This window comes from Parasteatoda tepidariorum, chromosome 2 (genome assembly GCF_043381705.1).
Source record: "Parasteatoda tepidariorum isolate YZ-2023 chromosome 2, CAS_Ptep_4.0, whole genome shotgun sequence".
Lineage (NCBI taxonomy): Eukaryota > Metazoa > Arthropoda > Arachnida > Araneae > Theridiidae > Parasteatoda > Parasteatoda tepidariorum.
The window spans coordinates 24,574,266-24,598,383 of NC_092205.1; the positions used below are offsets into that span (position 1 = coordinate 24,574,266).

The following is a 24,118-nucleotide window of genomic DNA, read 5'->3' on the forward strand; positions in this document are numbered from 1 at the left end:
TAACATCTCTATTTGTCCAACACCTCTAAGATAAGAGAAAGTCTTCGATGGGTTACCATAAACCAGAAATCGGATCCTTAGTAGTCCGAACGCAGTGACATCTTTCTTATTTGCCTCCCACTGCGTAATTTTGTAGCCCGGGTATTGTAACATGGTTCTTATTTTACCCCACTGTGCAGTTTATGGTTGTTTCATCAAACAACTGAAATGATCCGTGCTGAGCCCTTCTCTCTTTCAGGTGGTGTTGATCTATCTCAATTTTGCTACCCCTTAAAAAATTTGACAGATAGTTGTAAACCGGTTTTTAAACCTTATGACTGCCGTCTTCTGTTATAATTAATAAGATGGGTGAAAGTTTTATTTTCTTCGTTAGAAAACAACGTATTAAAGCATTTTAAATTCATTTAAGCAAATCATTAATACAAAACATTATGTGTACGCGTTAACATTATGTAATGACTTTATTTTGTGTAAGCTATTGTACGAATCCGGTGCTAAGAAATGTAATATTACAATCATTACACTGATAATCTTAATATTTTAGACCTAAAAGATTTAGAAAGAATAAAATTTTTATTATTAGCTTCATTATACTAGATAAAATTTAATTCTGTAGGAAAATTATTATATTTTTACTTCATTGACTTTATTACATTTAATATCTTTAAGATTTATATTTATTCAACATGGATTATTTCATTAATTTATTTTTACCAATTATTTAAAAATATATATAATTTAAATCAGGGTGTGAAATTACAATTTTGAAGGTACTAGCCAGATTAAAATTTATTGCCTGTCGCTATTTTCACGAAAAATATGATCTATTTTTAAAATGAAAAATGAAGAATTTTTTTGTGCCCAAAACGCTGAAAGAATGTAGAAAAATTGAAACATATTTAATGCAAAATAATAATATCTATGTTAAGTAACGCTTTCATTAGGTTTCAATGATTCCAATATAATCCACCTACCATACAAAGTCATTAAATAAGCAAAATATCTTATACTTTTAGCACTTCATGGTTTAATATCACTATCTTTCTACAATAAAATGTGATTTGTTCGAGGGTCCTTTTATGAAAATTCTGGGTATCAAATAGAATTCTGAGATATTCTACCGAATTCCCGTGGTCTCAAAGTTGTGTCCTGATATTTTTCCCAGATTTTGCACGTAAACGCTAACTCTGGAGGGGGGGCGGGGAGATGGTGTTTTAAAAAAACTGTTTATATTTATAAAACTAATAAACAATATCTGTGTCTAGCCAGTGTAATAATTAATTTTAATATCTTTTTGAAATCAATATTTTAAACTAAGCTAAACAAAATGTAATTTAAGAGAAAACTACCACTTTTTACTTTCATTAAACCGTTCATGATCCCGTATATGATACTGGCAATATCTAGGAAAAAGAAAAGAAATTATAAAATTTCAAGATAATCATACTGTGAATAAGTAAGGAAAGTTTGCGAGTAATAGTTACCAACAGTAATAATTGTTATATTGTCATAATAGAAAGGTTATAAAATTTAGTATGATATTTTAAAAACCAGATTGAAAATACTGATCAGAAAATGTTTAAACTATTATTCATGAACAAAGACCTGAATTCACAGTTGTTGCATTAATAATATCTACTGAAAATTATACATATATTCAGTAAACTATTATTTAAATTTGTGTGTAGAAAAAATTTCATTTTCTGGTTTTTTGAGATTCTCAAAATAAATAACTTAAATGGTTAAGAAGATATATTGTTTATTATTTACGAGAGAGGTTTTGCAAATTTTATTGCGAAAATTCAACGCAAGAACGAAATGGGTACAGGAATTTATTTTTTCAGAAAAATAAAACTTATTACTGCTAACTTAGGACATGGAAATAAATAAGAAAGCATTTTTCACCACATAGTGACTGTAGCTATTTGGTACAGGCTGAATAATATCAAACAATTCAGCCATGTATACAAATAAAATTGTCAAAAGAATCGCAGCTCAACTGCAACTAAAATTCTACTGATAATTTCCGTAGGAATCAATTATCACATCATCTCTTGATTTTGGAAAAGGCTTTTTCTTTTAGTGGTAAGGATGATGTCCAGCATCTTTCTTACCCCCTCCCAAACCCATACCCTTGTCCAGAACAACACCAAATACCACTCTGGCATTCATGTTTAATCTTGGTTTTGGCAAAAATGGCAGGAAGAAACTTTTTATAACACTCACTGGCTCTGAAGCAGACACGTGTGTTCCACTGTGTGAGGGTGAAGATATACTCAAAGATATACCTTCAGGAGGTTTGTGATGATAAGAACCACCAGGAGGGCCGTGATAACCCCACCTATTCGATTCAGCTGCTTGTAGTGGATCTGCATGATGCATTTGCTTTTGAATCGGCTTTAAGCCTACTGAGGGAGGTGGACCCATACCTGGTGGCAGAGCAACCAAACCAGGATTATGACTGTTGATAACAGTGTGCTTGTTTTGATTCATCATGTGAGGATCGAACACTTGTTGAGGCTTGTGATCGAATGTTTGAAGTGGTAGAGGTTTCCTGTTGCCATAGATTCCTTGTGGTGGCCCGCGCTTGTTGTTGTACGTTGGATGGTTTGGTGACTGGTGTACTTTGGGTGCTGAAGGACTTGCCGACAATGCATCTTGCATCATAGAATCAAACGGATCAAAGCCTGTTATTTCTATCTCAGGACCATTAAAAGTATTTCCATTGTGGTAATCATTGGCTGAGATTACAATCGGTTGAGGACCGATTCTGCGATTAGACGAGCCATCTGTGCTAGCTCCAATTCGATTGGTTAGGTTTTTTTGATGAATCGGCTGGTTGGCTGTAGAATGGGCAATTCTTTTACTGTGTGAGGAAGCAGAGGTTTGCAGATCTGATTCGTGCCGACTCGGACCAGATACGTGCCATGAATTATCTCGAGATTTTTGAGAATGATCTGCTCTCGAGATGGTTGATGTTGAAGGTGGACTCTGAAAAGCATCCGTACCATCGGGTAATGGGGCAACCACCACAAATCGTGGTCCAGTTCCCCCAGAAGCAGCCCCAGATGCCGATATGAGTTTTGAAAGAATGGCGTTCACGTCGTTTTCTTCTTTTGGGGAGAGTGTTCCAGGTGCTGACGTTGTGCTCGTAGTTGTAGTAATGGTAGTTGAGCTTTGTGTTGTTGGCTTTGCTGTAGTAGTTGTAGTGGTTGTCGTCGTTGTTAATTTTGTTGTTGACTCAGGCATTTGATTCTGGGGTCGAATCTTATCACTCTCTTCATTCGATCCAAATATGTCTCTACGATGATCACTTTCCATAGGAAAATTCTAAAAGTAAAAAGCTTTTGAGTAATATTATTTTAATCATAAATGAGTTTATGATAGCACTGTTAATGCAAAGCTAGGATGGCGGATCAAAGTGAAATTGAATTTTAATCATTTTACCTCATAATACTTTATCATACATTACATTGACATACGGACAGTAAAATGAATGATAAATAAATTAACGGATCACCCTAAATACCTTTTGATCATATGATCGGATCTTCACGTTCTAGGACTCAATCTTAATGATTCGCGGGGGTGACCTCAAATATGACATTTAATTAGTGTAGACGATATTTTAAGCTACAAAATCAGATACAAAAATGTACTTTCTTTGAATAAACATGCCTTTTTTCGGCGCATTCGTATTTCCGATCCTCAAAATATAGGGGGTAGTCGCAATCTGAAAAATATGGTCCCAATAGTTTGGTCAGGAGAACGTTCCAAAGTTTGGACTCTTAATGTTAATTTTAGTTTTTACTTATTTTGCCATATTTTGAAAACGTTTTAAGCAAATTGAATTTGCACGCAATTATAAAATTCGTTTATCTAAAGATAATTCCGAGCAAAAATTAACATTTAGTTATTTAGTTAATATCTTTTTATTTTTTTTTATTTAATAAAAGTCGATGAAAAGCTTGAACAGTAAAGTGTACATTTTTTACATCATTTTAACGAATGTAATTTTACATGGCAAAATACAAAATTTGGACGAAATCGGTCCAATAACTTCTGAGAAATCAAATTTTAAAAAATCGTATTTTAAAAAATTCAATTTGGTTCATATTTTTATTTAGCACATCATTATAAATCATTATGATATATGATTAATAAACAACTTGACTTCCATAGACTTCTTTATCATCGTCCTATTACGCTAAAAATAAAAAAATGCTTTTGAAATTTATTTATTTAACTTCTAAAATATGAACAGAAATAATGTAGGTAATCATCAAAGAGTGAAAATTTCTGATAAGATTTCTGGTTCGTTGATCTGGTTCGTTTCTGATAAGATTTCCGGTTCTGGATGGTTTTGAAAATAATTTCCTTTCTAAAGAATAGTTCTTAGGGATTTGTAAACATTTAGGAGATGTTAGAAACGCCGTCTTGTTAAACTAATAACTGGCCAATCAAATCGGTGCCTCAATTGATTACATGGCAATATTTTTAATTTCGTTACATGCAGCGAAAGTTAAATTAAAAAGTACGCAATTTTACTTCGTTACTTTTCAAATTTAATTAATTTAATTGTTTTTTCGTTACTCTTTTCAGGAAAAAGTACAAGTATTTGTAACGAGACTGTTATAAGAAATCGTTACTTTTTCTTTCAAATGGCTCCCTCAGACTTCGTTACTTTCTGCTTGAAAAAAAATTTAAAAAGAAGTAAATAAGTAAAGAGAACTTGATATCAATTTTTTAAAACTTTTGGGGAAAAAATTATAGATGAATGGTCTGAAATATTTTTTTTAATTCTTATTGTTCACCCTTTTCATATCGTTTACTCTCCTTTAAGGAAAATAGTATTTTTCTTTTCTTACATTTGAGAGTGAAAAAAAGTTGGAGGTCACAGCATAACAGTTACTATCGAAAACAAAATGTTTTGATGAAACCAAAAAACCTTCCGTTCTTGGTTAAAAAGAGAGGTCCCCGCCGAGGTCCCTTAGCTGACCGATGGAAAATACTTTAATTTAAGGTTACTTTGAATTTTCAATTTCCATAAAATGTACTTTAAAAACCTTACTTTCTTCTTTTTCTTTGATTTAGTCTATTTTTTATAAATTAAGGAATTTATGAGTATTCATTTTTAGAAATTCCTAGGTAAATTTCCCACTAGCATATTATTATTTTGCTTAACCAAATTTGTACCAATCTGCTGAAAAAAAATAGATAAATGTATGCGTAATATTATTACGTATGTGTGAATGCTTATCTTCAAGGCAAATAGCAACAAAATTTTACAATAAAAGTATAACAATATACTAAGTGTATTTCTTAATGAATAATTCCAGAAACTAAAGCGGAAAGATATTCTTGATAATGTCAAAACTTCATTAGCTTCAAAAATTATAAAAATGGAGAAATTCATCATGTGCAAACAGGCAATCTAGACGTGCTTTAAAATTTAGATTAAAGGCACACAACAAATGTATCCATCATTAAGAATTTGATAAATCATCTATTACAGTACTCTGTTGAAACTTTGGTCATAAATTTATCTTCTATGAAGCCAAAATTCTTCCCATCCTTGTCTCTTCAATTCATCTTGATGTTCTGGAATCTTGTTTCATTCATATGAACTACCGATTCCCTAATTAATGATATGAATTCCTGTTCAACTATCTATAGTGCTTCAAAATATAACCTGGTCTGATTTACCTCTCTTTACTAAAGTGGTTTTTCTAGTTTCTATTTTCAAATTTATATATTTTATATTTTTTGTTACCAACATTGCGTGTTTCTTTTTTTTTTTCAAATATGTTCTGTATTCCCCGTTTATGTCTAAGGAATGTTAAGCATGGACTTATTTTTGAAACCTCGAAACATGTCAATTTCATCCATCCTCTAATTTTTAAAGCAAAGGATGTTGTTTTTTTTTTACATTATCAAGTATATTAGTAGTATAGTTCAACTAATTTCTCCCCGCAACTTTTAAATTGGTAGCAATCTTCGATAACAATTTATTCTTTATAACATGTGCCTAGCAACAATGGGTTCAAAATTGGCACCATATAATGGATATAAAATATCGGGTGAATCTGACAATTCTATATAGAACCGATGTTGGTTGTAAAGTGGCTTTGAAATATAAAGTGAATAGGGAAATTCTATATAGGGCCAATATAGGAAAATTAAGGCCTTTTGAATCCTTACTAAGCCAAAATTCATGAATATTGGCCCAATGAGAGCCCAAGTTATTTTGCTGCTAGGGGTGTTATAAATTGTTTTGTACACCACGAATTTGCAAAATTCCGAGATATTATCAGAAATCCAGATAAGCACTTCGCAGTGCATTTAAATGCTATGCACGAAATTTTTGAAAACATCAATTTGCTAAGTTCAACCACTTCAAATATCGAGGAAAGTTGAAACTTCCGGGCACTTTGCACTAAAACTGATACTCAATGTAGTAATGAAACTCCTTCTTTTTCAACAATTTTAATATAATGCGTTTGTGATTGTGTTGTTTGGTTATTATCTTTCATTATTATCATCAAAGTCTTATTCTTCAAATGGCTATGCTTTTCGTTCCTATTATCTTACTTGCCCAGACAAAAGATAAGGAGGAATCAAAAAAAAAGAAACCAGGTTTTGCAAAATGAAACTTCATCCATTTCACAATCTCTCAGTTAAAGATGTCACAGATAAAAGAAAAGGAAAGGTGTGTGTAACTTGGGTGATACGCCATTGACCCTTACCTGCATCATGTGATTATCTGCCTTGTTCCTACTGTTGCCAGAGTTCATTACCACATCCGCACTCACAGCCCATGCAGCGACACCTGAAAAGAGAAACCCTGTGTTTTATTGTCGTTTTCTTTTTATGAATACAAATTATAAAATAGAAATGTAGGGCATCGGCGTATTAGGTAACTAAAGGGGGTAAAAACGCTTTCTAGGTCGAAATTTTTTTTAATGCTTTTATTTTATTTTTTTCATTTAGAAAATTAAAAAGAAGAAAAATAAATGAAGTGGCTAAATAAATTTACATTCTTTGCTTAAATAAATTAATAATATTGATAAGAGTCTAAATCATGATATAAACTTTTGGCTATCCGTGATCTGGCAATCGGACTAAAATATGCATAGTTTGGAACCCCAAGTAAGATTCTGCCTCACGTTATTTTGCCCAAGTAAGATTCTGACCCAAGCTAATTTGTCAAGGTGAGATTCTGTTTTACATAATTTTGTCCAAGTGATAAAAATGCTTTTGAAATCTCCCAACTCTATCTTGTCCACGGGAGATACTACGCTATATTTTTACTATTTTTTACATACATTCGATGCTATTTTGTTTACTATTTCGACACAATTTTTTATTTTATTACACCACCAACGAGTAAAAAACACCAATTACGAATACAAAAAAAAAAATATTTTTTAGTACTTTAAAACGTGATATGTAAGTACGTGTACGTATAATCACAATTGTGAGTATACATACGTCACTTAAGTGATATCCTTAGGATAATTTTTTGTATTACCTGCGGAATTCGTGTGGGGATTTATGAATTTTGATTCTATGTAAAAATTACTTTTTCACTTAAATTCATTTTCCTCTTTATGCTTATAAACGTGCATATGAAGCAACTTCAAGATCAAATATTAAGATAACTTTTCAAAAACTCGTATTAACTTGAAAAAAAATTTAAAACATCAACGAGTATTAGAAATAATATGGCTTCGGGAATAATATGACTTGGTTCTATAGATAGAGGGGTGGTAGTGTTAATAAATTGTTAATAAATTTAATTTTTATTGCTTCAATGAAAACTCTCTAAGTAACACTTAGAATGTAATTATAGTCCGTAAATTTTTCTGTTATAACTTCAGACCATTTAAGTTTTTAGGAATTAATGTTTAAAAAACCAAATCAAACATAACCATGACACTTTTTCTATAACTCAAACTTAACTTAAAATTCCCTGCTATAAAAGTGATAGCCTAAATAACAGTTTCATGAAAATAAACTCTATGAATCCACATCAGTTACTTAAAGAAAAGCCATGTGAATCACAATAATCGCCATGTGTATCACAATAAAAATAGAAAACGGTGATTTTAACAATATAGTATAAAAACAGCTAATAAATCAGAATAAAAATGAAAACGTTAATTTTTAATGTGATATTAAACAGCAAATAAATCAGAATAAAAATGAAAACGTTAATTTTTAATGTGATATTAAACAATAAATAAATCAGAAGAAAAAATAATAATGGTAATTTTAACAATTCTCAGTACTAAATAGTAAAGAAAAATCAGAATAAAAATGGAAATGTTGATTTTTAATTATGTAGTATCAAACGAAAAACCAATCAGAATATAAATAAGAACATGATTTTGGTATTGTATTTGGTATCAGATGGCAAGTAAAAGAATAAATAAATATAAATGGTGTCTTAAGAATGCAGTATCAAACAATTAATGTATCAGAATAAAAAATAGATATTGATAGAGCGCAATAAAGACAAAAGTCAAAGCAAAGTACGCGTGTTGTTAATAGGTTAGTTAACAGAAGGAGATAAAAGAAGAGAGAGCCTCCCGAAACCTAAGCTTTAAATAATGACTTTGTAAAATCATACTATCAGAAAAATAATCGAATTATATTTTCACACAGACAGCTGCTTTGTAAAAGAATACAATCTGAAAAATAAGGGTAAATCGAATTATATTTTTACACAGACAATTGCCTCATAAAGGCATACAATCGGAAAAATTATCTTAAAACACTAATTTTTAAGTGATAAAATTGTACCAAATATTGCCCAATACATAGGACGCTTCGTCGTAAGATGTTAAACAAAATGCACTAGAACTTTTTTCGTTAAGTCCTTTTTCACGACATTCGTAGTCGAGTCTCAATGGTTTAAATCAGAGTTGCCAACTCTAAGATTCTAACTCTCCATTAAATTTAGAGTGATTATGAATATTACAACATTTAAGTGATAACTTCGCTTTTCGCCAGTACTTAAAAACTTCATAAGACAGTACAGGATCTTTTATCTTTGAATTATTTGAAAGTCGGTTAAATCGCTACAATTTTAGTACAAGTCGGCGCGAGAATTTTTTTTTTTTTTCTTTTTTCGAAAATTCATTTTTTACGTTTTTGTATTCGTCATTCGTGGTCGGGCCTTAATGGTTTAATCAGAGTTGCCAACTCTGAGATTCCAGCTCTTCCATAAAATTTAAAGCGATTATGAAGGCTACAACAATTAAGTAAGAAAATAACTTTGTTTTTCGTCAGTACTTAAAAACATCATAAGAAGCAACCAAGTCTTTAATCCTTGAAATGTTTGAAATTCAGGGCAACCGCTACAATTTTAGTACAAGTCGGCGCGATAACTTATTTTTGTAAATTAATTTTTTACGTCCTTGTATTATTAAGGTCGTAAATCAAATTTACACGTATAAATTTTTTTTATATATATCATTTTATGAGTTTGATAAAATTTCAGCTTAAAAACTAAAAAATTTTACGAGTCTCATTAAATAAAATGTTAAAGGAAATCTAGAAAACATTTCATAAAAAGTATCAAGTCTATTCTTTTTGTGAAAGTTAAGACATTAATATTTTTTTTAGCACATTTACTAAGCATTTATTTCTCTGTCCAAAGTGGTCTTGACCTTGAAAAAAGCAAATTGGTTAAGTTAACATGATGGATATGAATATAAAGTACCAGTAATCTACATTTAAAGTACATTGTATGTTTCTTGCAACAAAAAGGAAATTTCGTTACGTCATTTGAAAAGGATACAAAAGCTAAAGGTTAGATCGTCTCAAGTCTGCCTCGTTAAGAATCGTGAATAAAATGGGACATGCGAAAATAAACTCGGAAAGAATTTTTAATAACTAATTTTTTTTCTCTCTTTTTTCAATTTGTGTCCCATGACATGAATATTTGCATTTAGGTTAGGTAGGTGTGAAAAAAATATTCAAAATGAATCCATTCAACCTACACCATGTAAAGATACAGAATTACATTAATCATTTTGTCGGTTGACATTTCGAGAAACATAGGCGTAAAGGAAATAATATTTCTCAAAGGAATTTTTCACGCTTATTTTAGGACTTGTTTTTGACTTGCTTGATTGGCAATGTTCTACAAAAGGAAAATGGTATAGAATGTTGTGTCACATAAATATGTCGATTCGTTTTTAGTAATTTTATTTATTGCTACTTTCATTTTATTCATGTTTTGATTTTTAAAAACTTCGTTCAACGATTCGGAGACCATTCAAACATTACGTAAGCATATTTTTGATGATTTTGGACATCTTTTCAAAAATCTGATTACAATAAATCTGTAATCAGATATGTACAGTAAACTTCCTCATTGCTTACATATGAGTTTTTTCTCTAAATTATAATTTAATTTTGCAAAAAAAAATTATTAATAAATATATTTTATTAAAAAATATTTTATTAATAACAAAATATTTTTGTTGTAATAAAAAGAGCTATTTTTAATGGTGTTATTCTTTTTTTAAAAAATAATGATAATTTTACGATATGCGACAATAAAATGTAATATATTTCACGTCCACGATGAAATTAAATATTTTTGTAACAAAATTTTACGATTTAGAAAAGTTAAAATTGTTAAGTTACTAATAATTAAGTTAAAAACATTAAATTTACATTAATAATCAAATTAACAGTTGAAGTAAAGAGTCATATTTAAAACTTGAACTCAATTAACTTTCGAAACTAATTGCACCGAATCAAAAGAGTAAAATTCTTAAACTGTGTCAATAAATTAGAACAAGAGATATTGACTTAAAAGTAGTGAAGAAAAAAACCGATTGTTTCATCTGCTTTAGTAGTTTAAATTTTGAGTCCGTAAAGGAATTAAGGTTTCATAATGCTGTATACATATTATGCATTTACACAATGTGATAAATAACTGGAACCAGCAAAAATGCAATAAAAGTAATAGCATATTCTTCCCCTAAAATAGTACACGCTGAACTGATAGATTAGAATCTTGAATGAAATAGAAAAAAGCTTAGAGCAGAAATATATAACAACAATAAAATTACTTTCTGAGAATAAAAAAAAATCTGTGTTGACCCAAATTGTTTTCTAAATTGACGGTTAATGTTTCTCATCAACAAAGTAAACTTTAGTTTAAGTAATAAAAAAAAAGTGTTGATTGTCTCACTGTAGTATTATTTTTCTGCATTTAATTTCATTGACCTTCGTATAGAAACTCATTAATTTATAATTAAAAGTTAAATTTCGAAAGAATATCGAAATTTTAAGTTTTTAAAACGTCCAGTAAAATTAATTAAAATAGTCTGCAGAAAATAAACTAAAATCACTTGCGGTTTGTATACGCGCAGACGATAATGAGAATTGTTTTAAACACGACAAAATTAAGCACCTCGAAAATGTATAAATATGCGTATTTTAGTTTTATATTGTATTAAAAAAACTTAATCTTTAACGAATACATTTTTCTTGTAGTTGAAAATAATGATATCTGTATAATAGTTATTATGAATAGGTACAAGCAAAAAAAAAGTCTTTATTCTAATTTCAGACTTCTCATTTCAATTTTTTTTTAATTTCATGCTTTTTTTTATTATTATCCCATAATAAGGCCTTTACTGAGGAGTTTACTCTATTTCCCAATTGGCGTAGAAAAATCTTCCACAAAACACGAGTTCCATTAAAATGATTTTCCGTTAAACGATTGTATTAATTTTAAGTTTTTTTTAATGAACAAGGGGACTATAACCTCTTTTCACTTGGTTCATCAATTACCATAATTGCCACACATTTATTTTTGTTTATTGACGGTAAACAGATTGATACTTCAAAATTAAAAGTTATTCAATTTAAAAATCTCTTTTTTTTATTTTATTAACACAGATTGAATTCTTCATCTTTATTTTCAGATTCGATTGAGTTAATAAGATAAATTTACTAATTTTGCTGGGTTACAATTGTAACTTTATCCACAAACTTTTTTTTAAACTCGAAATTCATTTGATTCAAGACTCATTTAAATTCATTTGCATTCATTTATGTGATTACTACATAAAAGTTAACTTCTAACTATGTTTTCCAATTTTAGGCAGTTATTTTGTATTTGTTGTTGTGAAGACGCGGTCTTACTAGGAGTTTATTACAGAAATAAAAATAACTTACTTACTACATAATTTAATTTAATGAGATACCTTCAAGTGACGTACGTACTGTAGGTATCTCGATCCTGATTGGCTTTTTAAACGTGGCATTTGTTTACATTAAATACATTTACATCCAAATTCATTTTACATCCAAATACATTTTACATCCAAATATATTTATGAACTTGAAGTGAGATATTAGCTTTAGACATATAGATTGGCTCTTGCTATAAATTCTTTTGTAGGACACTGCGATTCCTGTATAGAATATTTTACGGAATGCCTGGCGTTTTTTTTTCCCGCAAAGTATGAAAAGTGAGAATAATTATACAAAATCCTTCCAAGCAATCTACTTCGGACTCCCTTACGGAGTAGGCCAAAATAAAACTTTTCGTTGACAAGGCATTCGACGGGAATGGGCTTTTGAGACAAAATATGAAAAAAAATGGTAATCATACACTATCATTTAAAAGACATTAATTCCTAAAAATACAAATATTATTTTGATTAATGTAGTGTTTTATGCATACGTATATTATATATGAAAGTAACCCAACAGTACAATTGAAAAGGACAATATACCGCCGGAGAAACTGTTCGTGGCAAACATACTTTCACTATATAAATAATTTAAAATCACGCTGGGGAACCTGAACTCCCTTTCATTTAAATTTTGAATTACGTATGGAGGTGAAACAGAATTCACAATGAAAAGTTTCTCCCGTGGTATAGCATCCTCAAGAGGAAAGGGGAGGAGTAAATTTAAAAAATCTTACCAATGACAGCGGCCAGTGCAGGTAAGATGAGTCCTATGGAGATGAGGCATTTCATTTTGGTCCGAGACCTCCTGTGGTCATCTTGAGGAGATTGAAGAGGAGGAGGACTCCCGTGGGTGCGACGCCCGTATGTCCTCGCTGCAACAGAACAAGAACATAATATGAATATCAAAAAGATAGTGTGCAAATCTCAGAAAAATTTATATGATCGTCTACCACTATATGAGACAGCACTATAGGCACCCAGTTTGAGATTTCAATTAGTGTACCTTAAGAATCCACAATAAATTCATATAATCGTCTGTCACTATATGAGACATCACTATAGACACACAGTTAGAGATTTCACTTAATCCTCAAGACTCCACTATAAATTCATATAGTCATCTACCACTATGTGATACATCACTGTAAGTACCCATTATGAGATTTCACTTAGAGAACCTTGAGGCACCAAAATTTCGCGAACAACAGCATTATGATGGGAATCAACAAGGCGCTGCAACCGCCTTTATTCACCAGATAAGATTTGAGAAGCTGGTAAGTTTTCCAGTCCCTGCCGGGAATAGAAGCCTAGTTCTTCATGATGGTATCTCCATGCCTTAATCACAGTGCCATCGTGGCACAATGTCTATGCAATAATAATGTGCTATGAAAGGAAGGAACAACTAGTGCATTTTTCCCAGATTATTTCGAAGAGAGACATAAATGAATTAGTCTTTATGGATTAAGTGACATTGAAATGTAAATATTGTCTCAATAATAGTTGGCACGAAGACACTATATTACTTATATGGGCTACAAATGAGACAATGAAGAAAAATTAGTAAAAAAATTGAAAAAACATTGAAAAAAGTATGACAATCAAAGCTGACGTCATCAGGGGGTACCAACTTTGAATTGTCATAAAATGCAAAACTTTTTCTATCAGGAATATATTCTTGAAGAAATGTTCTAACAAGAATACGTTCTTGATAGAAAAAGTTGTTTAATTCCTCTTGGTTTCTCTGCTGCTAAGCGCATTTTTTCCTTTTGGATGTTTTATTTTTATTATTTTTAATTTTATTAATTTTTTGCATTAATATTTTCAAATCTTTTCTATATTATATAAACTACATAATAATAGGGGTTTCAGCTTCGTACTAAAAAAGAAAAATGTGGCAAGGCGATGAAAATATTATTCGTCGATTTTCGAGTAAAGTAAATTATTCTGATAGTAATGTAAACATATTTTCTTCTAAAAACGTGAGTAATGATATTTTTGAAAATAAAGTGAAAGCTAAATCTTAAACATTTAGTTCGATTCAAATATTGATAAACTCAAATTATGTAATATTATAATGTATCAGTGCCTGAAAAATCTCCACCACTTTTATTTTCCAAGTTAATTTCAGATTAGATTCCTAAGTTTATTTAATGCTGTACCAGAGCTCGAAAATTGCATTGCCCGGGACAGCATAAAAAATATATAAAAAAATTCCTATCTGAATACATAAAAAAATTCCTATCTGATATTTATTTTTCACCTAACAAGACTATGATTAAGACCATATTAAAAATGAAATTTATAACATTTCATGTAACCAAAATATTTAGAAATTTAATTAGGTGTAAATATGAATTTATTCTCTGAACTAAAATATGAATAGGAAAAAGTCACGTGAATAGAACCCACTCTATGATTGGTCGAAATTTACTTAGGCTAGACACAACAGCAGACGGAATTTCATCAAACCGACTGATTTAATTTTATTTTATAACCGTCATTGAACAACCGACTTTGAATTTACGACTACAAATATTCAACTCCGTGGTCTCACAATTTTGAACCCAATCCAGAAGACAAGAGAAATTCTGGATCAAGTATTGAGAGAAATTTGCCTCCGTGGAGAACTTTTTGATGGAACTAAACGGCATTTGTGTTACTTTTTATGTTACTATTGTGTTAATTTTTGTGTTACTTTTTGTGTTACTTTTTGTGTTACTATTTGTGTTACTATTGCGTTAGAGGAAAGCCTCTCATGGTTAGTCTGGTGGCAAGAGGACTTTAACCCATGATCCGTCTACCACTGAGGATATTTTATGTCAACAAAACAAAATATTGATGAGTATGAATACTCAAACCAACTTTTAGATAATAAATTGATTTTAAATTTTTGTATGAAAGCAAAATAAATAATATGAAGGTTATTGAAAATATGTATGGAAAACGTTTAACTTGCTGATACTAAATTAAATTTCGTTAGTTTAAATTTAAACCATTCTTTATAATATTTACCGCTAAACTACTATATTGGTACTTTTAGTTTTTTTCCAGTAGTCTTGAGAGAAGCTTCAGCTTTTCATTTGATATCTTTCCCTGTTTTGCTATATCAATTTTTATTCTATTTTAAAACAGTCTGTGAAATGCAAGCACAGCTGTTGCCAATAAGAAAAAGGTAGTAAAGAAACTCTTTTTTATAACTAACGTAGCGAAGTTGAACTGTAGACAAGGTTTCTGATGTGTGAATAAACAAAGAAAATGAAAACTTTATTCACAACTCTATTTTATAGGATTTGATCTTTCCACCCATGATCTTTCCACCACTGAGGATATTTCACGTCAGCACTGTGGTCGGATGCGGAATTCGTATCGACCAGCAATGACCGGGATCGAACCCGGTTCACCTCATTGAAAGGCGATCGCTCTTTCCCCTGAGCCATCGTGGCTCTGTCCTCGCATCATTCTAATCTTTGGCGATTCACCATTTCAAACTATGCCATGTTAATCAGAGGGTAATAAACAATGATCTTCATTCAATTTTATGTGCCGCACTCACTGTTTTGCATTGAAAAAGACATATAGAAAATGAATTATCATGGCAGAATTTCTGAACCTTTTCTTAAGGCATTTGTGGTTTCATTCATTTAGCTACTATTTGAAAAAACTGTTAACTCAGTAAAAAATATTATATTAAAATCCACAGCGGCGTGAGATAAACAAATGATCTTCTTGCAAATTACCGTACAAAACTATGTCACTTTAACCATAGTAAACCGTAAATAATCATCAACATCATTAAACTTTTCATGACGCAATATCATCTGACTGTTTCTCCACTCATTTTAATTTATACTATTAAAAATGAATTATCAGTCACGATTCCTCAATCCTTTACTGAAGAATTAGTGGCTTCATTTATCGACCATTTAGATCTACAGCGAATTCTGATATTTTAACTCAGTTAAAAATATTATTATGAAACTTATCGTTATTTGAAATAAACAAATTATTTTTTTTTGCAAATGACCTTATAAAACTATGACAGTTTAACCATAGTAAACCGTGAAAAATTATCAACATCATTAAATTTTATATGACACGCTTGCATCTGACTGCTTCGCTTCTCCATTTAATTTCGATTTACACTATTAAAAATGAATAATCAGACACTGAGGAATCTTTTATAAAAACTAATTATATAAAAGATTCCTCAATACTTTACTGAAGAATTAATGGCTTCATTTACCTACCATTTGAAGCTACAGCTAATTCTGAAATTTTAGCTGAGTTAAAAATATTATTATAAAATAAACAAATGTTGCAAATTACCATACAAAACTATGCCAGTTTAACCATAGTAAATCATCAGGGTGGCCACTCAAATCAGATTTCAAATTTCCCTGATTTTTCCAGGTTTTCCAGATAAAAATCTTAAAATTTCCAGATTTTTGTTTCTTTTTTCTTATAAAATATAGGATGTGTACAAGAAAAGTGTCTATATTATAAAATATTTTATTCAAAATGCTATTTTTTTAACATATCATCTTGAAAAAAATAATTTATTTTGACAATTTGGCAAGATTTTTTATTTATTTTTTAATGTTTTGGTACAAAATTTTGAATCAAAAATCATATATTGACAAACATAAGAATAAAATTAAATATTAATATATAGTTGGCTCTTAAAAAAACCTTTTTTTAAAGTTAGAATATGTTATAAAATGTTAAAACGAAATAGAAAAAATTAGCATTAATGCAACAATTGTAATGATTTGTCAACAAACATTGCTGTTAGCGATTGTAAAAAAATGTGTGATTGGTTGGTTTGCTGAGAAAAAATAATTCACAGATTTCTTTGAATGGGAGTAGAAAAGCCTTCTGAAAAAGAGTGCGACATAAACTCTTTTATTACTAAATTATAACCAACGTCGTTTTGGAGAATTTTATAAAGTTAAAAATACAAAAACATTTTGTCAAAATAGAAAAAAAAATTACCACCAAAGCATCGGAACAAACTTGAGCCATAAATGGATTCAGTCCATGAAAGAATTTAAAAACAGAAGCTAATGTCCTAAGCCCTTTTTCCACCAGAATCTTTCCTAAATTGCACAGTCCCATAGCCGTCAAAGATTTCTACATTCGTTTAGCAACCGTGGGAGAATTTTATGTGACATTCTAGTTTAACAGAGCTGTAATGGAGCAAATTTTGATGCAAGCAAAGTATAGCTAAGTTGATGATATTTAAACTGTTTGGAGATACACTTCTGCTTAAAAAAAATGGGTATAATGGATGAAATAATTTAAATTAAGAAAATTAGTAAATAATTTAAATTAGTGAAATTAAAAAAATTATCAAAGAAAAAAATTCCAGCTTTTCTTTAAAATTCCCTGATTTTTTCCAGGCATTAATCCAAATTTCCCTGATATTTCCAGGTTTTTTCCAGAATAAAAAAAATTCCCTGATAATTCCAGGTTTTCAAGGTTTTCCAGGTGGGTGGCCACCCTGGAATAATCATCAACATCGTTAAATTTTATATGACACACTAGCATCTGCCACCTTTTAATTTCGATTTACTCTATTAAAAATTAATTATGGTGCACGATTCATCAATTATTTACTAAGGAATTAGTGGCTTCAAATATTATTATAAAATCCACAGCGGCATGAAATAAACAAATGGTCCTCTAGCAAATTACCATACAAAACTATGCCAGTTTAACCATAGTAAAAGGTGAATAGTCATCAACATCATTAAATTTTATTTGACACAATAGCATCTGACTGCTTCTCCACTCCACTTAATTTCGATTTACTCTATTAAAAATGAATTATCAGGCTCCGTGTCTAAATTGCTCAAAGAACTTAATGGCATTATTTAATGCTAACGTTGACTTGTTACATTTGATGCAAATATCTAGTACATAATAATTATATTGGTATGTGATTCAGTAAGTATTGTCTTGAACATTATGCTGTTATACGCAATCAATATGGGCAGTGGACCATGTAAACGGAGGAGTCAAAAGACTAAGTCGAATCAATTGTTCCGTTTTAGATTGTTGAACAAATTGTGATGCCATGCAGAACGTTTGTTAAAAGGGAATGCTTAGCTTGTTAATTTTATGAAAACACGACGATAAAAAATCGTGCTTTCTACGCATTATTTAGTTTAAGTCCTTTCCCATTCGAAACCACTTTCTAAAATCGAAAGTTTTTGAAACAGAAATGAAAAGAATGACTGCTTTTAGGGTTCATTCGGTTGATCTCCTCAAAGTATTTGTTTCTGAAAATATAAAGCTACACAAATTTTTAACCACTTTATGAAGAAAAAAAAAATGGTGGAACTTTCGTGTTTAAAACTAGGCAGACCTAAAAGTAAGATGGGAAGGGGGGAAAAACTGGTATTAAAAATATTTCATTTGTAGCTGGTTTGCAAGGGGAGTGTAGATACAAGGTGTTCCAGGATTATTAGGACAAACTTTATAGGGAAATAGGGGACATCACAAGGATTCAAATTTGCAGAACGACCTATGATCTGAAACATCTTCATTCGCAGCTAAGTGGTCTTGTTAACAAGAGAATTGGAGGAACCAGACTTGCATTACCGCAGTCTTTTGAGGTCTCATTAATCTGCAAAACTGGTGCACAATCTTTCTGCTGCTCTAGCAATTTCCTCTGTCAGACCGTACAGAATGTGCATAGCTACCAGCTTGATGTTCATAAAAGGTTACATACTCCTTTGACTTCAAAGAGCTTTCTCATCCCAATAAGGTGATCCAAGTTCGAATCCTAGTACTGACTGATCAATACAAATTTCCTCTTCTGGCTTTCACCAACCACAGTGTTGACATAAAATGTCCTCAGTGGTAGGCGGGTCATGGGTTAGAAACCCCTAGCTGTCGGGATAACTGTTGGAGGTTTTAGTGGTTTTCCTCACCATGTAAAGCAAATGCAGGTCAATTCCTTCAACTCTTATAAGGCTAGTTGGTTCCAATGCTTGATCAAGAGTTTCCTTTTCTTTTAAATTGGGTTTAAAATTACAAGGCTATGGAGTTGAACATTGTTAGTCGTAAGCTCCGAATTGGTCGGCTCACCAACGTCGATTATAAAATAAAATTGTATAATGTGAGTCGCGGGGACTTATGGGTTAGAGCGTTTGCCGCCCAATGAGATGACTGAGATTCGCATCCAAGCTTTGGCGGGTCTATACAAATTCTCTCACAGAACGCAGTACTGACGTAAAATATCCTCAATGGATAGAAGGATCATGGGTCAGAATCCCCTTGAATTCGGCTTAACTGTGAGGGGTTTTCCTCCCCATGCGGGATAATTCCGTCAAAAAGTCATTCAACGAAGTATTCAACTCCTGGTCCAAAAGTCATTCAACTCCTGGATCTCAATGCTTGATCCAGGAGTTCCTAGTGTTCTGGATTGGGTTCAAAATCGGAGGCTACGGAGATGAACATTTACAGTCGGAAGCTCATAATTGGGCCGGCTGTTAAACTCTGGTAATAAAATGAAAAAATAAGTATACAATACAATTTTTAAAAAAAGGAACGCGTTATTACATTGCTGTTGACCTAATTTTCTCTTTCATTGCTGCCGTACATCTTCATTTCATTTCAGTTTGTTTTATAAACGTTGTTAATCTTGTTTTTGTAAACGTGCAGTAACTGAAAACAATGAAGGATTTCCTATCGTTTCTTCCGTGAAATCGATGTTTCTTTCCTAAACTAACGTTTAAGTAGTTGTTGGGAATCGCTTCAAACTACTGTTTTTTGTATAACAATACGAACTACACTACTTCATTGAAAATTAGTACACTGCAACTACTACACCACAAACTATGAAAAATGTTTTGGTACAGTAGTTTCACTACTTGTAGTGCACTACTTCCGACCAATGTATGTATATATATACGTGTATATATATATAAGATTGCAATACCTACAATATTAGATTAGTTTTCTAATTATAGCGATAATGAAAAGAGGATTTTAACTTCGTGCGTTCATTTTGGTCGAGACAAATGTTGCATGGGTAAAAATGCCACCATTTTCAAAAGCTTCAATCATGATATTTCAAATTATGCCGACAGTTTTGTCATGCAAAATCTTTCAAAACATTTGCAGCTAACGGAAGATTGTTTACAAATAGTTAGCATAGAAATGTTTCCATATTTTAGTCCAACCCCTGCATGTGTACCAAATGGAACAAGCAAGCTGTAAACCTCCAACAATGACACATGGTAATACTACTGATGGGAGATTACTGATTGGAGTGATAAGGGTTAAAGATAGTGAGTAGTTTCTCTCATGTTAGCTTTCACGTCAATTTTTAAAAGTTATGTGTAGCATATTAAATATCAAATATATTTTTTTGCTAAAAACTTTTTTCGGTGCTTTTGTTTTGCCAGGAACTGGGTAAATGTAAGTATTTAAATGTAACTTAGTATTCATTTATACTACACTGCTGGACAATTGCTAAGGACGGATAACACTATCATCCATAGCAACCACAAAATGAAGGGAAGCAAAATGTGGAAAATTAGAATAAGTGCGGGATATAGTAAGAAGGGGTATGCGTATGTAAATTTTTTTGTCCACGTTTGTTCATCACGTGATAGCGCTGATAAGAGCTTTAAAGGTTTTGACGCGTTGTGGAGAGTTGTTGTTTCAAGTCAAATTTTTACAGGAAAGATTTAGTTGACGAACTTGAAATTTTCGGCATGTCTTCCCGATATTACTTAGATGATTTTAAGCGTGGCCGAATTATTGGAAAGATCGAAGAAGGGCGAAAAATAAGAGACGTTGCCAGGGAGTTCGACATCGCTGACGGTGTTGTTTAACGGCTGTGGAAATCTTTTAAAACTACTGGAATGTGTAGTAAGCGGCAAGGGGGAGGTCGTGTTAGAAGTAAGACGCCTGCTGAAGACAGATACATCGTCCTATCAGTAAAAAGGAACAGGCGCACCACAGCTCAGCAGGTGGCAAATCAGTTTCTTGCTACCACAGGAAAGCAGATCTCCCGAAAAACTGTTGCCAGACGTTTGAGGGGAGGAGGACTATACACCCGCAGACCTGTTGTGTGCGTCCCATTGACCAGACAGCACCGTACTGCACGTTTGCAATGGTGTCGTGAGCATCACAATTGGACTGAACAGGACTGGGCATGCGTACTCTTCTCAGATGAGAGTAGGTTCAGTCTGTCATCGGATTGTAGACGCCAACTGATCTGGCGCGAGAGTGGTACTGGTTATCGTCCAGAAAATATTCAGGAAAGGGACCGATATCCGACATGCAGGGTCATGGTGTGGGCCAGCATCATGATCAATGGCCGCACGCGCCTACATGTGGTTGCGAATGGGACTATGACGGGCCAACGATACTTTGATGAAGTTCTACTTCCTCATGTTCGTCTTTTCCGTGGTGCTGTCGGTGATAAATTTGTTTTTATGGGCGACAACGCAACATGTCATCGAACACTCGCTGTTCAGAATTGTTTAGACAGTGAGGGTATTCAACGCCTCGTATGGCCATCACGTTCTCTAGATCTAAACCACATTGAAAATGTTTGAGATGCTTTGGGGAGGCAATTTGCTGGTTGAAACTATCCTCCGACAAACAAGAACACCCTCATCCGTGCACTGACAGAGGAATGGGATAAATTGCCTCAACAGCTGCTGGATAATGTTGTGCGAAGTATGATACGACCTGTAGAATGTTGCATCACACTCCACGGTGGACATATCCCGTACTGACACCTTTCTTCAAGTTGCCTGCTGACATTTAAATGCATTGTTCCATTATTCCGTACGCAGCATCAAATGAACATTTTTTTTCTTTCAGATGTTTCATAGCTTTTGTACTTTCCAGAACAATGAATGTTCTTTATTCTAATGTCTGAACAGTGTGGCAACTATACTTTATCCTACTAGGTCTCATGTCTCGCTTAATGTTATGCTACATTGCAATTTGTGATCCGTCCTTAGCAATTGTCCAGCAGTGTATTAAAAGTTTATTAAAAAGAGCACCAAAAATTTAAAAAATATAAAACTGGCATGTTAAACATCGTATGCAGCGATAACAAAATTCAAATATAAAACAACCAAAATAATTTATGAAGTGGTACAGTTTTAAAACACTAAAATTCTCAGAAAATCATTTCCTTTTAAGAACTTATTTAAAAGTCTAATTATGTGAAGCCTGCAACAAAGTGAGATTTTATGCATATGTTTAATATGTTTTAATGCAATGGTGCACGAAATCGTTTTTCTTTAAACTTACTAATACGAAAATCTAACATAAGAACAAATTCTACTACTACTGGAAAATATTTTCGCGCAAAGCGAATCAATACACATCTCTGAGCATGTGACGTAGCATTTGTCATTTCATAATAAGTTCATTTTGAAATTTTTGGATTTTGTTTTCTGCAAGTTATCATTAAAACCTCAAATAACAAAAACATGTGTTTTTTTCTAAATAAAAACTGCAAGGATTTAGAAATAAATAAGTAAAAAGTCGAGTCACTCATGATTCACAAAGTGTTAACATAAAATCTGATGGACAGAATTAAGTATACAAGAACTGCCTATAATGGGAATTGGAAAATCCATCACACATTATTATCATAATGGTTTTGATAAGACGTCTTTCAATATCTATTTATATTCAAGGAATTGAACTTAGAGATTAAATATTTAAGTAAAACTTCAGAGTCCAATGCTTTAATAGCGGACTTATTCCTAAAGTGGAACTCATTTTAAATGTTCTATAACCGAGAGCTATGTAAATGTTTCTTTTATTCAGAATTCTTTCTGAAATTGACTCAATTTTCTCCATAGTTAAAGGTCGATTCGCTTAATATTTATCTAACAGTTATGCTTGCGCTATTGTTGTATAAGTAGTGGAAATTAGTTGTCACTATAGGATTTATTTAAAAGGCCTTTTCATTCTTTTTCAATTCTAAGTTGTCTTCCTTTTCAATTGCTGAACGTAAATAGAACTTAATTACTTTAACTATGCGCTAAATAGAAGTAAAATCGCCATTCTATTATATAAATAAGAAAAATATGTCCTGAATATTCAAGATTATACAAGCCTATTTATCTTTACAAGAAAAAATATCACTTGTTTTTTTTCTGGGGGGATGTCGTCAAAAAATGGAAGTAAATCTATTCATCAGCATGAAGAAAAAGCAATTTTTTTCCTATTAAGCTTAAAAGCAATTTTTTTCTTATAAGCTTGTATAGTCCTGAATATTTAAAATCATTAATGTCGTAAAATAATAATTTTCTGGTGATGTCCTTCTTAGCCCTTTGTTTACGGTATACCATGTTGCACCATCACATGTGGTCCATATGTTGTACCAGCCGTAAGCAAAGAGTTAGTACCCCGCAGATAATATCTGACAGACTCCGTGGGAAGAAACTCAACTCGAATTCGACAGAAGAGCAAAGACAGCCCTGGCCTTTTCTGGGCTGTAGTGCTAAGAAGAGGAACTAGATGTCCTTTTTTTAATGTCAAGCGTGAAAGAAATAGTAAGGACAAAATCGAACTCATCAGTTTTCATTCATTATCTCTCTAACACAAGTTTGCTACGATATTCAATTTAGGAAAGGAAGAAAAAAACTTTTAGTTACAAAAATTTGACTACTTTGATTTACTTTTGATGTAATTTCTATATTATTTCATAATTTATATATTATTTAATAATTTATATGTTATTTTATAATTTATATATCATTTCAAAATTTATATATCATTTCAAAATTTATATAATTAATATTCGCATACTATTTTATCATATACACATTTTTATGTAATTTAATATTATTATTTATTTATTCATTCTCATCATTCATAAATCACGAGATCATTTAAACAAATAA

At 31.6% G+C, this 24,118-nt stretch overlaps 1 protein-coding gene across 1 annotated transcript in view; it reads right to left on the minus strand.

Annotated features, from left to right (window-relative positions):
- Positions 1–858: 858 nt before the first annotated feature.
- Positions 859–24,118, minus strand: part of LOC107442511 (probable serine/threonine-protein kinase nek3) — a 39,636-nt gene continuing 16,376 nt past the window's right edge. Inside the window, exons 2-4 of the mRNA XM_016056097.4 lie at positions 12,962–13,099; positions 6,747–6,829; positions 859–3,330 (exon numbers count right to left, since the gene is read on the minus strand). Of these exons, the coding sequence (XP_015911583.1) occupies positions 2,080–3,330; positions 6,747–6,829; positions 12,962–13,099 (1,472 nt within the window). The 3' untranslated portion in view covers positions 859–2,079. The remainder of the gene's footprint in view (positions 3,331–6,746; positions 6,830–12,961; positions 13,100–24,118) is intronic.